General features: G+C 36.5%; 1 protein-coding gene across 1 annotated transcript; it reads right to left on the minus strand.

Moving 5' to 3' along the window:
* Positions 1–227: 227 nt before the first annotated feature.
* Positions 228–12030, minus strand: LOC134571615 (thread biopolymer filament subunit alpha-like). Its single transcript, XM_063430076.1, has 10 exons — positions 11323–12030; positions 9938–10149; positions 8630–8690; positions 7860–7955; positions 7003–7179; positions 6172–6300; positions 5834–5947; positions 5486–5592; positions 1847–2193; positions 228–899 (listed from the first exon to the last, which is right to left on the minus strand). Exons 1-10 carry the CDS (start codon positions 12013–12015, stop codon positions 877–879), a joined length of 1959 nt encoding a protein of 652 aa, XP_063286146.1. The 5' UTR covers positions 12016–12030; the 3' UTR covers positions 228–876.
* Positions 12031–16919: the final 4889 nt, after the last annotated feature.

Consider the following 16919-nt stretch of genomic DNA (forward strand, 5'->3'; position numbering starts at 1 on the left):
CTAAGCAGCAATATTTATTTTTTGGGGGGCAGTGAAATGTCCCTTTTAGACACTTTAAGAACAGACTGTGCATCAAATTATTCACTCCTAGAAGAAAGCACGCAAACCATCCCTACCTAAAGGCCTAATTCCCCAAATGATACATTTGGTTTTTTTTATTCAAAAGGGGAAAAAAAGTATGTGTAAAATCCAATTTAACCACTTAGAAAAAAAGACAAAACTAGAAATTTAAGAAATGCTTTTTATTTTTATTTTTTCAGATTTCTTTACAATTTAAAAAAAAAAGCCCTTATTCTGCTCAGGAATCTGCTAAATGTTTTACAACAAGGACTCTGTAGGAGATTGTAATAAACTCCTTTAATAGGATTAGTACATGGTGTGTTTAGCATGAAATTGCAGCTTTTCGAAAGTTGGCAGTACGTCAATCACAGTAATCATTTATACTGCGTTTCCATTATTGCACATTTTCAGCCTGACAAATACAGTCCTGTCCTTTTTCTGTTCAGCAGTCCATAACTCAGTGAGAAATCCCTTAAAAGCCAAACTTCCTGCAGTTTAGTAATTAGAGATTTATGTGGCAGGCTCTTGGTTACATGTATAATTTATCTTTCATTCTGTTGAAAGTAGCTGGTCAGTATTTAGAAACAGACAGGGGGAAAAAAAGCACCTCTTAACCGCAAGATTAAAAAATATATAACAAAGGTTCCCTTGTTATAAGAAAATATCAAGTAAAGAATTGTTAAGCATTGGTTGTCTTCTTGGAAGCTAAGTGCAGACATAAAACATTGCGTTTACGAAATCTGGTTGTGTTGAAATCTTCACGCAGTAACGCAAGTTCTCAAACATTCATCGTAGATGTTTAGCCGTTAGCCCTCTTCAATAGGTGGTAGAGGTGGATACTGTAAAAAAGTAGATACATATGAACAGTCATATAGAAGGTATTCAATCCATGTTGTCATTTAGCTCATATTCATACAATGGGCATAAACAAAATAAAACGCCACTAGTCTGTCTGTCTGTCTCTCTCATTTTCATTATGGTAAAAGGCATGAAAAGAAAATGTAATGCTTGTAATGTTTTCCCTAATAATTTAAAGTGCATGAAACTAATCCAGCAGCTTTATTTTATTTTTTTTAATATTTCTTTTATGGCTTTCTTTTTTTGGTTGTACTTTACTTTAGTTTATTTGCTTTATCAGGAATTGTGGAAACATTATTTTAACTACACATTTAAGCCAAAAGAAATGTTAAAAAAAAAAAAAAATCATGTAATTTTTCACCTCAATTGTGTTATCCACAATTCCTGATTTAATGAATTAACAATTTCAGATTAAAGTCAAGATTTAAGAATCAAATCATACTGTTTATTATGTCCATATATTGGTCCTTTGAAGAAATATTGGGTTGTAAAGTGTTAGAGATTACACAGTATCTATGGTCTTTCAGTTCTGACAACAATAATTAAAATGCCAATGGGAAATTAGCATTGGAAGGCAAATATCAATTTTGTGACTCCTCTGCAATATTAAGATAACTGTCCAAATTACCTGATTAGAAGTATTTGTGAAGGTTCTGCTTGCTTTCCTTGGAATGTCGTTTCACAAAATGAAGGCAGCATTTAAAACTTGTTTCAGCTTGTCAATATAATAGGATTGGCTTAAACCAGCCATCCTTCTTCAAGACATGTTGTAAGCTGCTAATATGCTCATGTACTATTTCTATCCCTGGCTGCTATACTACTACAGTGCTGGAATGTGAGCTGAGCCCATGCTTCTCAAATTTTTTTCTATTTTTACCATTGAAATGTACATTATATTATACATTGCTATATAAAGTCTCAAACTTACTTGAGCTTGAATTCAGGCTTCCGTATAGTCCTCCACCATAGCCGCCTCCTCCAAATCCAATGCCACTGCCTCCGCCAAGACCACTAGATAGAGAAAAACCACCTCCAAGGCCTCCTCCTAGGCCTCCACCAAGGCCTCCTCCTAGGCCTCCTCCTAGGCCACTTGCAAAGCTTGTTGATAGACCTCCTCCTAGGCCACCACCCAAGCCGCCACCATAACCTCCGCCAAAGCCACCACCGAGGCCACCTCCCAAGCCATATCCAGCGCCTCCAGCACCACCTCCACCTCCACCTCCTCCTAGAGATGATTTAGACATGTGTACAGTGATGCTACTTCCACTGTTGAGTCTGGAAAAGAGAAAGGGTTGGCACAGAGTTAATTTTTAGAATTTTTGGACTGCCTCAATTTTAACACTGAAGGTAGCTTTTAAGAGCACTATTTGTTTTTACATAACCACATACACAGATGCACAAACACTCTATACAGCTTTCTCTCAGCTATAACAATTTTCTGAGAAACTAAGATGAAAAATCTATTGATTTATGTAAGACATATTGTGCCAGCTAATATTTTAAAATCCAATGTTCTTAAACAATTCCAGTAATAAAAGGGCAAACCTGAGCCAAACCACTCCATTAGTCATTCAGTACCAAGTGTGTAGAGCAATGCTCTGTAAATGCCTTAAAATATCCAAAGAAACGTTCTCACTTAATCAGTAAGTGAATGATATTTATTGTAGATTTTATAATACTGATAAGCTTCAGCCATAAGTGGTTGTTTTGTTGGTACAGTAAGGGTTTCTGAAAATTGCAGTTTAATTGTTAGCTATATGCTTTAGAAAGAGCTGACCTGCAACTCCCAGGAAATCTAAATAATGACTTCATGAACAGTTGATTTTTTTTAATTTATTTAAACAAAAACGAAAAGGAAAACACTGCAGGATGATAGGGATGAATTGAGGCAATAAAGAGCAAAACTAATTATCACTAAGATGAAATATCAATCATACCTAACTGTAGCCTAAACTACAATTTGCTTCTAACAAGAGTTAATGAATAAAAAGCCTGTTGAAGTGCTAAAGGTTTACTCCAACCACCATGACCACTTCAGTAATTTGAAATGGTCACGGTGGTAGGAGTCCATATCGGATTCAGTCTGCTGGGGCATGCTTGCTCTCCCCTCCCTTTGTATGCTTCCTCTGGCCTCCCACCATAGCTCAGATAGCTGTTTTTTTTTTTTTTTTTTTTTCAAAATCACTCCCTCTTTTCCTCCCACCACCTTCTGTCCCCTGATATGCAAAACTGGCAAAACAGTCCATGAGAAGCCTTGATTTGGACTGTGCAAGGCCCTTGGTGATGTCGGACGTGGGAGTGAAGTTCAGCACAGGAATTTTGCCAGGTACTGGATTGCAAGTAAATGTTAAAGTCTTTTGCAACTATTTTAAGGTCTTGGCGGGTGCTAGCTTGAAATGCTAGGCATTACTGGAATGTACATTGAATATTTAAAAAAAGAGATGTTTTTAAAAAGGGATAGAGTGACTCTTTAATTCAGCAAAACACTGCTTTTGTGAGTTGGGGTAAGTTGATCGCTGATATGAAGAGATACATGTACTTTTTAAATAAAAAAAAGGAATGCTAGTACAAATACCATGACATACATGGTTCAAAATAACCTACATGTAGGTCATGCTGCATATATTAAATTTGATATATTAATTGAAACAAGCAATCCATTTAAAATGAATATAAATGTGACCCTTGAGATAAGGTTGTCCCTCTTCTGTATATGTGTATATATGTGTGTCTGTGCGTGTGTATGTGTGTGGGTCTTAATGAACAGAATAATGTATTGTACATATATTTTGGGATTGGCACACTTCTATGTTATGCAATGCCATCCACTATCCTTGTTTCATCTATCTCCCCCCTTGTAACTGGAATGATTAGGGAATAGTGTATTTGTTCTACCGCGTTGACAAAAAAATAAAATACAAGTCAGCAAACAGGAGCTGCATAGAACACAATGCATTGGCTTCTGTGGTGTGAGTTTCTCAATATCATCATCAGTAATATTTTACTGGAATACAGCACAGCTATTTTTAGACACACATTAACAACAAAGAAGGAACACATTAAAGCAAAGATCTTGTCTGAAACTAAACACGATGTTCAGGAAAAAACAAACTACAGGCAGTAAACTCAATCGCAGATTCTAATTTGTTATTATATATTGTAACATTTTTGTACTTTTAATGTCATAACCATGTCACAGATATCACATTTCAAAAAGGCCACAAATGGAAATGTAGTTTTTCCAATAAATACTGAATTGAGAGTAGGATTAATCATAGGGTGAGTTTAGGGAGCCACCTAGGGTCCATGGGTTAGATAGGGACCCTGAAAGCATGAATTTGCTTGTCCACACATGCCTTTGTGAAGAATGAAAGGGGAACCCTGAACTAGCAACCAACCTAGGGCCCTGTGGGATATTAATCTTTCTCCATCCCTTGTGCTGTTCTCTAGGTGTAGTATAGCTCTATAACATGGCTTATCCTGCTGTAACTGGTGAATTAAAAGCCAAACATATAGCCAGGCTTTATTGCCACCTTGAGTAATACATGACTACAAAGCAATATAGCTTTCAAAGTAAAACAAATGTCAACACTTTAGTAAAAGTACCGATTTTATGCTACAGAAATAGACACAATGGCAACTGTGCTGCACTCATTCAAGAATGAATCTACCTACCAATAAGTGACCTATATTATTAAAGGGTCAGTCTATGCACAATCACATTTTTACATAGTTGCAACAGTGATAGCTCATTACTGAGTCTACTATCAGCTCTTCGTATAGCCAACTATCAATAGTGATCCCCTCTATGACTCCACATATAACAGTAAAAATGAATATATATATGAAATACAATGCAAAAATACATGTGTGTATATATACACACATGCATTTTTGCATTGTATTTCAATAGCCTAGTGTTCCAATTTCTTGTCTCAGAACAATGATAAAAATATGATAGAAATCTATTAAAATACATGTTGTTTTGTTCTGTATTCAATATAAGTCTAACTATGCAGAATGATCCCTTAGATATCTGTTCGATATGATATTTTCAGAACCGATTAATCGGTGCTGTTCCTACTTTATGTTTCCGTTTTTCCTAGCAGATCTATTTAATTTATAATATGCTCGTATCAATCACCTCAGTCTGTGGAAATAGCTGTTCATGGCATGGCAGCTTAAAATTTACATTCACATTGACAATAAGAAGCAGAAATTTGGGGCTGTATAGAGAATGCAATCGAATATGTTGTGCTAGGTGCTTCCTACAATAAAGAATAATGGGATTGCTTTGTTCCTCAAGGTTAGGATAAATTACTATGTTCTTTAGTAAATCAAGTAAACTGCAAAAAATAACTAAAAACCTCCCCTCTTAAAATAATAGATTGAAATAAGAGTGTAATAATAACAGGATGAAAATAATGATTCACTACAGGAATTGCACGTTGGAACTTTAAGTAAAAGATAGATTGTGTCACTATTGTGAAGCTCTACTCTCTTTACACAAGAGATACTGTGGAATTATGTGAGCCACCATTCATCTCATAAGATAAGTAATATTTACCTTAGCTCTTCACTGTCCATGAGTTTCTTGTAAGCAGTAATTTCAACATCTAATCCCATCTTCACTGCCAAGAGATCTTGATATTCTTGGCCATAGTGAGCAATTTGCTAAGAGGTGAGAATTCAAGATAAAGGTGAATTGATTTTGAAAAGTTAATTAGAAGTACATTAACAAAAACCCAAAACATACAAATTAGAGATCCCTTGAATTTTCAAGTGCTTTTGAGATTTAATGGTTGACCATATTTTTGTTGTATGATTGCTGGGCACAATCAAGTCATATGAAGTCCTATTTTTCTAAATACCAATGGAATGGAAACCAGTGGATGCGTGCAACCAAATATCTCACCTTTCTGATGTCATCTAACTGTGACTTGAGGGCTGAAGCTTGTTCTTGATATGTGTCTGTCTCACCAGATGTGCTGCTTTCTGCCTCTGATATCTGAGATTCTATCTGGAGGTTCTGTAAAAAAAAAAAAAAACAGAGATTATTACATTCTGGGCATTGTGGTAAAAAAATAAGTGCGTGACCATGGTGTATTTCAAGAAAAATAATCAAGAGCACAGAGACTCAATTTCCAGCTGCAATGGGCTTTAACTATCCTATATCTCTCCATTATTAATCGTAAACTAATAAATACATTGGTTGTTCTTTTAGCTCCTCTATCGTATACCAAAATCTCTTACCACTGTCTTAACACGCTCTATTTCACGTTGTATGGATTCCACCTGCTGTTTCAGCAACCTGTGCTCTTCTTTGTAAGATGTCAGGGCATATACGGTTGGTTGTTGTAAAGATCCAGATGCCAAAATGATCTGCACAAATAATAACAAAGTATTTAACCAGGAAAGGTATATTCAGATTATTCTGGTTTTCAAGTACATGCTGGGGATGTCACTATTACTCAATTTAACGATACCCATTTTATCCACCTCTGAAGGATGAAGTGCCGAGTCAACCCTACCAGAACAGATTCTATTGATGAAGCATTAGCCCACTGAGCTAAATTGAAACAAAACTAATGAATATTACAGTTACGTCACATGAATAAAGTTTACATCTCTTTTGCATTTATTTTATTTGTTTATTTTTTTTAAATGCTAGTTCTGTTCAGATCATGTAAAAATAAGGATTCAGGTCTCATCATAATGAAGTCCCATGCTCTTGTGTTGCGACAATCAACACCATTTTTTTCCAAAACTACTTAAAGTTTCATAAAAAACATTGTAAAAAGCAAGAATCAACATAAAATAGACAGAGAATAGTCAGAACATTAGGCAGAGGTAGGAAGTAAGTGACCTTTTATGTAATCAAAATTAATAAACTGGTTAGGATTGACATTGATTTACATACACGGTCAAAGATACAATAAAATAATGTAATGGACATTTTACTGAAAAGATAGAGGAATTGCTTGACCATAAATTCAACCCACGTGTTTGCAAGTCCAATATGAAAATAAGAATATTGCTGTTATCTTGCCAGAGATAGAGACTTTTTAGAGTTGATGCACGTACCTTGCTTTCTGCTGCGGCAAAAGCATCCTGCTTGGTCTTTGCAACTAGAGATTCATATTGTAGTTTCATATCAGAAATGGCTGTTGTAAGGTCTACAGCCTGGGCAGAGTTATCGAATAAGATGGAAATGGCTGCTTTTGTTCCACCTGTAACAAGAGTCTGCACTTCTCTGACTTTCTGCATGGAAAATACACAAAAAAACCCCAAAAAGAAACAGGTCAACACACAATTTTCAATAGTAAGAATTGCGAGACATTCTGTATTTTGGGGATAATTAAGAATGACAGAATTGTAGTACCTAAAATATCAAGACTGAATACATTCTTTAATGAAACCATTACACAGATTACATATGTTGTATGTTATGTATGTATATAGTTACACATTTACATAGTTACATAGTTACATAGCTGAAAAAAGACATGTGTCCATCAAGTTCAGCCTTCCTCACATATGTTTTTGCTGTTGATCCAAAAGAAGGCAAAAAAAACCTAGTCTGAAGCGCTTCCAATTTTGCAACAAACTAGGAAAAAATTCCTTCTTGACCCCAAAATAGCAGTCAGATATTTCCTTGGATCAAGCAGCTATTACCCCACTAATTAGACATTATATCGCTGCATGTTATGTTTTTGTAAGTATTTATCCAATTGCTTTTTAAACATCTGTATGGACTCTTTTAAACTTTAAAAAAAAACTTTAAAACTTGTTTTTTTTCAAGATATGTTTAAATGGTAATAATATTTTAAAACATTTCTGCCTCCCACTCTTTGCACTCTATAATGTGAACCTTGTACCTCATACAAATCTGGCATTCTTCTAACGAAATACAGTCTTTAGTAATCATCATTTTTACTTACAGCATCATATATTTGTTTGGAAAGAGTTATTTGATCTTCAACTCCAGTAAGTTTTGTCTGCAAGTCGAAGATGGTCAAATACAAGTGATCTACATCCTGTTAAAATTGGGAAATAAATATAATTGTAAACGTGAAATAAAATGCAAACTGAATATAAATAAACTAATGTAAAAAATATCTAATGAAAATCAGGCCTGTCTTGGGTAGAGCTAAAATATGTATGCTCATTGAATGTCTCATTTCTTTCTTAATATATAGTCAATACATTGTTAAACTAGATCTGCACACACCAGTCAAGTCATAAGCCTTGCTTTTCCCATTTGGTTTGTACTTTCTTGTAAGATGTATAAATAACACTGCATAAGTTCTTGTGGATTCCAAACACCAGGTGGTGCTGTAGAGCCCATAGGGGCAAAGCAGGTCATCTCAATACCTTCTATTTGCATGTAATATAAGCTGTGTGTAGCTAGTGTTTAAGGTGGCTTCTAAATGTGTTGGCTTGATCATCATGGATAATCCAGTTGTAAACAGCAGATTTAAGGAATTGTGTTGAAGAATAATCAGTGTGAATTATATATAAAAATCTAATGCGTTCAGCATATGATTATAGAGAGTAGCTGTATGACAAAGTAACGTAAATTATTATATATTTTAAATTATCAATACTATTTTTAAATAAGCATTTATAATGTGTTTTAGGTATCTACGCTTGCATCTAAGGATTGTATTTCTTTGGTAGTTATTGCAACTTTGTAATCTATTAAACTAACCTCTTTCAGTGTGGTCCATTCTCCCTCCAAAGTCTTTGTTACTGATGTATCTTCCTCATATCTGGAGAGAGAGTTATACACAGTGCATTAGATTAGCATTACCTCTGGGAAATTAAAAAGTAAGGTGCATCAAGAAACAAGATTTATCATCTTTATCTTGTCATAACTGGAATATCACACTGTGACCTTGTTACATATTGATTGATGATTTGTGTTTGACTGTCAACATCTTTTTAAATTGGAAAATTAAGGATTTTCTCATCTGACATCAACTCTTTTTCATCTTTACATTATTATAGTTTCTAATTTAAAGTGAAATTTAAAAAAAAATCCATTGTTCAAGCTATTGTTACTGTATGGGAGACATGTTAACATTAATAATTTTTTCTTTTTTTTTTTTTTTTACAAAGCCAAAAATATACAGATACTGCTTTAATTCACCTTATTTTCAAAACTTGGACTGATAACTATCTTTGACCCTTTAAGTCCAATATTTATATAGTAAGCATCCTGATCAATTATTTTTATTGTGTTTGAAAAACATCAACCAATTGAAACTTTTTTAGAATAATTGGATATAATTCCTCATGTGCGGTGGTATTTCTCATTCACGCATGTTTGTTTTTACTGGTGTGCTTTTCCCTTCTATTTAGAGGATGTGTTCGAAGATGTTTGTATGTTGGATGTCGCATGTCTTTCACTCAGTATGACTGCTTGATAAATCACTGTCAACTTTAATTGTGATAGCTCAGAATATTATATTCAAATGCAAATTTGAAATCAATCATTTTAGATACCTTTTAGAGACCTAGTAGATGAGACTCTAAATTAATTTAAAGTGACACTATAAATATAGTAACAACGTTAGCTTAATGAAGCAGTATTTGTGTCTAGATCATGCCCCTAAAGTCTCACTGCTTAGTTCACTGCCATTTATAAGGCAAATCAATTCTGTTTATGTTTATGCAGCCTAAGCCACACCTCCCCTGGCTGTGACTGACACAGTGTGCATGACATTTTTTTATTTTAAATCAGCTGTAAACTTGCTTTAGATGTTTTATCTTCTGCTCTGCAAATTGTACTTTATTCACAGCCAGGATGCTCCCGCAGGGTCTAGAAGGCTATGAACAGAGCAGGAGATAAGAAATTCTAAATGGCAGAGAATTGAACAGTGAGACTGCAGAGGCATGATCTATACAGAAAAACTGCTTCATTAAGATAAAGTTGTGTTGGTGCCCATTGAGTCACGTTAATTAATTATTTTTACATTTTTAATTATTTTTTTATCAGTGACAGTATTTTACTTACTTCACTTGCACTTCCTCAATAATGTGCTTGTAGTGATCGATTTCTGCCAGCAGTGCTTGTTTGGTTTGGGTTAAAGTATCAATCTGTGCCTTGTAGCCAGCAACAGCAGTGGTTGTCACTACAGAGGTGTTTGCTGGACCACTTGGGTCACTTCTATTGTATACAGAAATCTGGGCTTTAAGGATGGTATTTTGCTGTTCCAAGCTGCGGACCTGTAAATGGAGAGAACACAGAGAATCGGTAAAAGTGCTATAGAAATCCAACAAATAATGAATAATAAAAAATACAAATAAAAAAAACAACTCAAAGAATTAATGTTTCTAGAACTCACAGGCGTAAAGGAAATGCATATATTAATTTCTATTGCATTCCATCAGCTATTGTAATACAATGCAATTCGAATCAATGATGGGGAAATTAAATTGAGCTGAGGTGTTGTTTCTTTGTGTTTTTTTTTTTTCTTTTTCTTTAAATTGGAGACAATCATATTTAATAATGCATGTATTGTTCACTAAATACTGCATTGCTACAGCAACTTACAATTCTGTCCATATTTCTTAATATTACGTGTTCCAAAGAGATAAGAGCAACGCACTAATACTATAACCTTGTAGAGACATTTAGTTATTATGTAAATATCCCCCACTTTTGGTGAGAGGCATCCATAAAGAAGGGCAATTGATGTCAATGAAATCAGTCAAAATCTCCTAAAAGCCTCTCCATGCTATGAAGATAAGAAACTTCTTAAGAATCACCAAGTGTGCTAAAATAACTCTTGATATCATTCGCTAATTAATTCAACACAGTATGTCTGCATACAAATACTTTGCTTATTGAGAGGGCTCATAACAGTATCAACTACATTAAAAAGGCAAAACACTGTAAACTTGCCATAAAAGATAAGTGAGGCTGTTCAATCTATATGTAAGTCTCACAGTCTGTAGCTATTTGGAGAAAATGTTTTGAAGGTTATACTTTTAGAAAATAAAGAGATACACATTGATTCATTCTGTGGCAGTAATCTCCAAATTATGACCAACTGAAAATATATAGTTTCAAGCCACAATCAGGCATTTCAATGTTACAGAGCCATATGACCCTATAATTTAGGAACCAGTAGAATCTCTAGAAGGTGATTAGCTCTTGAGAACAAAACCTTCTGTGACCAGTGATAGGTATAGATGCATAAGTCTACTGCAAATGGAAACATTAATGATTGCTTTGATATAGTGCAATATCAATGTAAGCAACTTCCTTCTTGCATAAATGTATTAGAAGATGTGCTATTCTTACACATACAGCAGAAACATGTTATAAGTGAAAAGGTGAGAGGGGTTCTTTAATTCCCTGTATCCTCTCTAGATCCAGACTGTTCTGGTCCTTACCTTGTCAATGAAGGATGCAAACTTGTTGTTCAAGTGCTGGAGTTCCTCCTTCTCCTTTAGGCGGGTCACCTGGACAGTGTCCACAGAGGGCAGGGATGGGTCAATGGAGGGGATGTCGGGGAGGCCACCAGGACCGCCTGGTCCACCAAATCCTGGCCTTGCTCCAAACAAGAGTGAGGGGCCGTAGCCATAGCTACCGACCTTAAATCCTCTACCTCCCAATCGGGTTTTAAGAACTCCTAGTGCTCCCCCCAATCTTCCACCTCCAGCTCCAATTCCTCCTCCTAAACCATAACCCGCTCCCGCACCTCCTCCAAACCCCCCACCAGCTCCAAACCCACCTCCAGCTCCATACCCCCCTCCAAACCCTGCACCTCCGCCAAATCCACCTCTGAAACCACTACCTGCACTAAAACCATATCCACCTCTGTGGCTAAAACCTCCACCGCCTCCTCCTCCAAACCCAACGGCTCTGGAGAGCCCTACTCCTCCAAAACCACCTCCAAAGCCGCCTCCTCCAAACCCAGACCTGCCAGAGCTTCTGCTGCTTGAGAAGAGTCTATTGCCTCCATATGAGGCGCCATAGCGCACTGCCCCACTGGTGACCTTGACTTGCTTTTCAATTCCCATCTTGACGCCTCCTGAGAACTTTGTGTATCCAAGCCTTAACTCTCCAGAGCAAAGCAATCCCATATCCACTATCCATTTATATACCTCTCATCTGTGGACTCAGTGAGACGCAGAAACTCTGACTCTCATTGGACAAAGCGTTTTTTAACAAGACTCATCAAAATTCTCGTAGCTGGAATCAAACCTACCATCAAAACGCACTTACAGCCCCAGGGGCTTGGTAATTATTAGTCCAGTCACAAGGGTTTGTAAGTTTCAGAAAGAATTAAGAGTATGTGTATAATGTACAATGTCTAAATGTAATCTTTGTTGCCAAGGGCTAGCGTTGGTTTAATTCTGCTGGGAGGCTGGACCTTTGTTTCAGCTTGTCCTCTTTGCATTTCAATATTTATCATTCTTGTGGGATGATCCTAAGGCCTTTAGCCTTGCAAAAATGCAGAAATAGTAATATGTAGAGTTAGGTATGCTGAAGAAAATATCAAAAAAATTATGAAAATGCTGCCACGTAGGTATTTTTGTTTAAGTGCAAAGATTTGTGGTTTGCAAGTTCTCTGTAGTAGTTGAAAATATGTCAAATATATATTCTTCCTATTCCATTTAGTTAGTGAAAAAATATAATTGCTTAATAAATAACTACACAATTTGATTAGCTACTTATTTCACATGGGGATCTTTTTACATACCTGAAATGAAGCAGTGCATTAATTTAGTTTTTTTTGGAATTTGGAATTTGATAGGTAACATGAACTATTCGATTAATGTTTTTGCGAGGCAAGGATTAAACAATAACAAAATCAATTTAAGTGATGGAGAGAACATGCTAATTTTATAAGGGAATGAATATGAGTTCTCCTTCCTGGATATATAACTTTTATATGCTTTAAAATGGATTTAAAAAAACAACAAAAAAACAACAACAACAAAACAGGAGTATTGAAATATGGACGCAAACTTAAAGTCAACTTTTTATTGAAGGTCAGCAATGGCTACAATTTGGCATTGTTTCTGCCAAAAACTGTTTCCCATGATGCTTTGCGAGCTGACAAAGCATCATGGCAGCATGAATTTTGCTGTCATGCTACAATTTATCTATCAGCGACATACAGCTATTGTAAAAAAAAATAAATAAAAAAAACACTTTTAGGTTTAGGTTTAGGTATGTATTTTAAATGGTGGACAGTTATTAAAAGCTGTGTTGTTAAGATACCAGATTTCTGTATGTGACATCTAATGGAAGCTATATAAAATATGGCTGCATAGAGACATTCTGTGAGTATCTTTGTTGAAAGGGAAACTATGGAGATCCATGGATTTATTTATTAAACAGTAAATGGTGGTGAATTGAAAATCAAATTACAATGTTTAGACGAAAATAGCTACTTTGTGACAATAGCTGAGTTGGATAATGTTTCCATTGATGTCTTTGTATGCTTAAATTTTGCAAATCGGTTTGCAGTTCAGTACAATCTGGTGTTTGGTTAATAAAATGCTCTGTGTTTAGCAGTGAATGTTAGCCTAGTTACTGAGTATATTATGATTCCATGGAGTCTCTCAGAAAATCCTTTGTAGAAATCTGGATTTTTACAAAGAAGTTAGAAAAGGAGTTACAAACATTTTAAATGCTGAAAAGTGAGATTACTATCCACAGGTTCCACAATTCAGCTGGAATGAAAGTTGTTAAAAAAAATAATTTTAGTCCCCTCCCCCCCCCACCCCCCCCAGTAATTATGAAGTATAGGGCGAAAGAAAATACAAAACCAAGTAGGGCTCTCCAATGTACCCCATAAATGAACACTCTCAACACATTACTCCTTTCTGTGAATAGTGTGTTTTTATTTTTATTTTACTTATTTTTTTTAAAGTGTCAGTTTTAATAGAAATCTTCACCACAGACGTCTGATGGTCGGATACTTCCTGGTTGTTTAGCTCAGCGGAGCTAAATGCAAGAAGCAGGCAATTGCCCATAGAACCTGCCGTCCACGTTGACACGAGGCGATTGTGGAGCCTCCAGCACCGGATGTGCAATCTCTTTGGCTGCTCTTCCTGCCCAGTCAGTTCCATGAGCTTGTTTAATAAGCTGTCAAGGCATACAGAGCAGGCTGGGCAGGAAGAGCCGCACAGGGCAGTATAATACTAGAAATGCAGAGCTCCATGGCCACTGATATTTAGGGCACATTAGGAGGGCACAATTAAGAAAAATGTAAATGATGTTATAGCCCTACACGTCTATCACTGGGCTGCTTACTAGTCCATGCCATGCTGGAGAATAAAGCAACATGAAATATTTGCTACTATCTACCGTCCCTCCAAGAACTGGTAGCAGTATATTGTTTTATAGTGATTTGTGTGTCTCTGTCTGTGTGTGTGTCTTTGGGTGCCATTGTGCCTGTGTGTGTGTCTGTAAATGTGTCTGGGTCAATACCTGTCTGTGTATGTGTGTGTGCCTTTCTGTGTCAGTACATGAATGCCTGTGTGTGTGCTTTTGTACATCTGTGTATACTTGAGTGTGTCTGTGTGCATATGTGTTCCAGTGTGTGCATGTCTATATGTGCCTTGGTGTACTGTGTGTACTGTGTGCATATGCATGTATGATGTTATGTCTACATAATGTGTTGTGCCTGTATGTATTTAACTGAGTGTGTGCGTGAGTCTTTATGTATGTATATGCAGTTGTGGGGTGAGGGCTTTTGGGAGGAGTCACCAAGTTTTGAGCTCAAGCCCTAAGTCTAGCAACGCCCTTGGAACCTGCTTTGCACAGACTTTTTCATCTGATGTAATACAGCCCATTGAGAAATCTGTGATTGGACAGCCACGTAAAGTCTGTGCTGGGGAGAAGAAGAGGGGGCTTACAGTACAGTACAGTTTAATGCATATAGTTACTAAATTGTTCTTTTTTAATTCTTTATCCATAAGGTTCATGACACCAGCCTTGAGAGTATACATCTATCCCAATACAAAGATAAACAACTATACAATTGTACATGAGTGCAGCGCAAAATGTATTGAAACAATCAAATGTCAGACTATCACATCATTTTTGGTGAGAAAATTAAACTGACAAATAACTGTGGCGTGGTGGGGATATAGGAGAGGAAAGAAGGAAAAAAGGGAATGAAACAGAACAATGGGGTCCCATCTCCCTAGACACCCCAACTAAACCCTTTACCTTCTTATTATTACCATTATATGTATTCCCGACTAAAGAAGGTAAAAGGGTTCTCAGCTAGTCGCTCTCTTATGAGATGGTCTATGTTGGATCACCTGTTAGTCAAGTATGATTAGGCAAGGGTAACTCATACAATACTTAAAGGGACACTATTTATAGGCACACAGACCACTTCAATTAATTCAAGTGGTCTGGGTGCAGTGTCCCTTTTTACTTAGTGAGTTACCAGGGAAACTATAATGTTTACAATGCAGCTCTAAGTCTGCCCTCAGTGGCTGTCTCCCAGTCAGTCACTGGGGGTGCTTTCTAGATCAAAACAGACCTTTGGTCCAGTGTTTGTCGCTGGATGTTCTTACGCTGTGCATGAAGACATCCAGCGTCAGATTTTTCCCCCATAGGAAAGCATTCATTCAATGCTTTCCTATGGGTAGGTTTAATGCGCATTAGCACCCGCTCATCGCGGGACGTCTAAAAGGGCAGAGCATTGACCCAGCGCAGTGAGACAGTAAATAAAGTTTTTTTTTTACTTTTTTTTTTACCCGGGGTGGGGGGAGGCCAGAGGGAGGGTAAGGCACGAACAGCGATAGTGCCAAAAATACAACTTTGTATTCCTGGCACTATAAATATTATTTTCATTTCTAAAGAGAGATGCTTCCCGTAAAGCAATTGCTCTAAGGGTAGACACCAAACATATATCTTCTGGATATGTGAACTCTTAATGAGATCTATAAAAACACAGAAAGACTTAGTCCTTGGTGAGAATTATTCAGCGTTATATGAGCTAAGAGGGAGTTCAAAAAGTTAGAAGAGATTGTGGAGAAAGAGGGGAAAACCCCTGAAAGGAGGGAGGTAGGAGGGAAAAGGTCCTCTACGGTGATGATAGTCTTGTGTCTGCAATTTGAGGTGTAAGGGTTAGGAAGTGTTTTCCATTCACCGAGTTATGTCTTTTCAAAGAAATGTAATGTATTATAAACTTGTGCAGTTAAACAATCCATTAAATGTTTCTTCACAATTTTTGTTTTGACATCTCTCATTGACAGGACTGCTGCATTCAGCCACAAAGCAGCTAATGCTCTCCTCACAGCCAACTTGATCATATTAAAGAGATTTGGGGCTCTTTTTGGAAAACCCTCAAGAAGATGGGACAAAAGGAACAGAGTTGGGGATTCAAGAGAGAGAGTTTGAGTGAAATAAAGCATCTAGAGCAAATATAAAATGGATTGGAGGGGTGGAGGGGTGTGTAAAGGGTATGGTAATAGTTCCTGAAAGTGTCATGAATGTCTTTCGGGGGTGTCAGAGTTGTGTATTGCTGTGATAGGCTTGGCTCGAGCTCTGAGTTGGAGAGTTTGTGCTTAAAGGATGTCCATCCTATTAGCCTTCTTGTAAAATAACCTATTAGACCAGGTAAGTTTGAAGGCCACATAATCTAATAGAAAGCACTTAAGCTGTAAACATATGGTTCTGAGTTAATCTAGAGTGGCAGAGGTAGGGTTTATTTTGTGTCTGGATCCGGCTTTACATAAAAGCTTTTTGGAAGTCAAAAATCAGTTGCACTTTCTTTTTGTGAGTTGCAATTTGAACCAAATGGCCATGTATTACCTTATTATTGGCCAAACACATCATGGGACCTTCTACCTCTGAGGTGATATTCTCCTTAAAATAGTTATGTAGCCTCATCATCTATAGAGAAAGGGCATCAAATTCTGATAGAACACAATTCATTTTTTATTTATATTATTATGTTAAAGTTTTAAATTGTTCCCTCTTTTTCCCTCTAGTTTTGTGGAGCACGGATTTTAAA

This window comes from Pelobates fuscus, chromosome 1, assembly GCF_036172605.1.
Source record: "Pelobates fuscus isolate aPelFus1 chromosome 1, aPelFus1.pri, whole genome shotgun sequence".
In the NCBI taxonomy this organism is placed as follows: domain Eukaryota; kingdom Metazoa; phylum Chordata; class Amphibia; order Anura; family Pelobatidae; genus Pelobates; species Pelobates fuscus.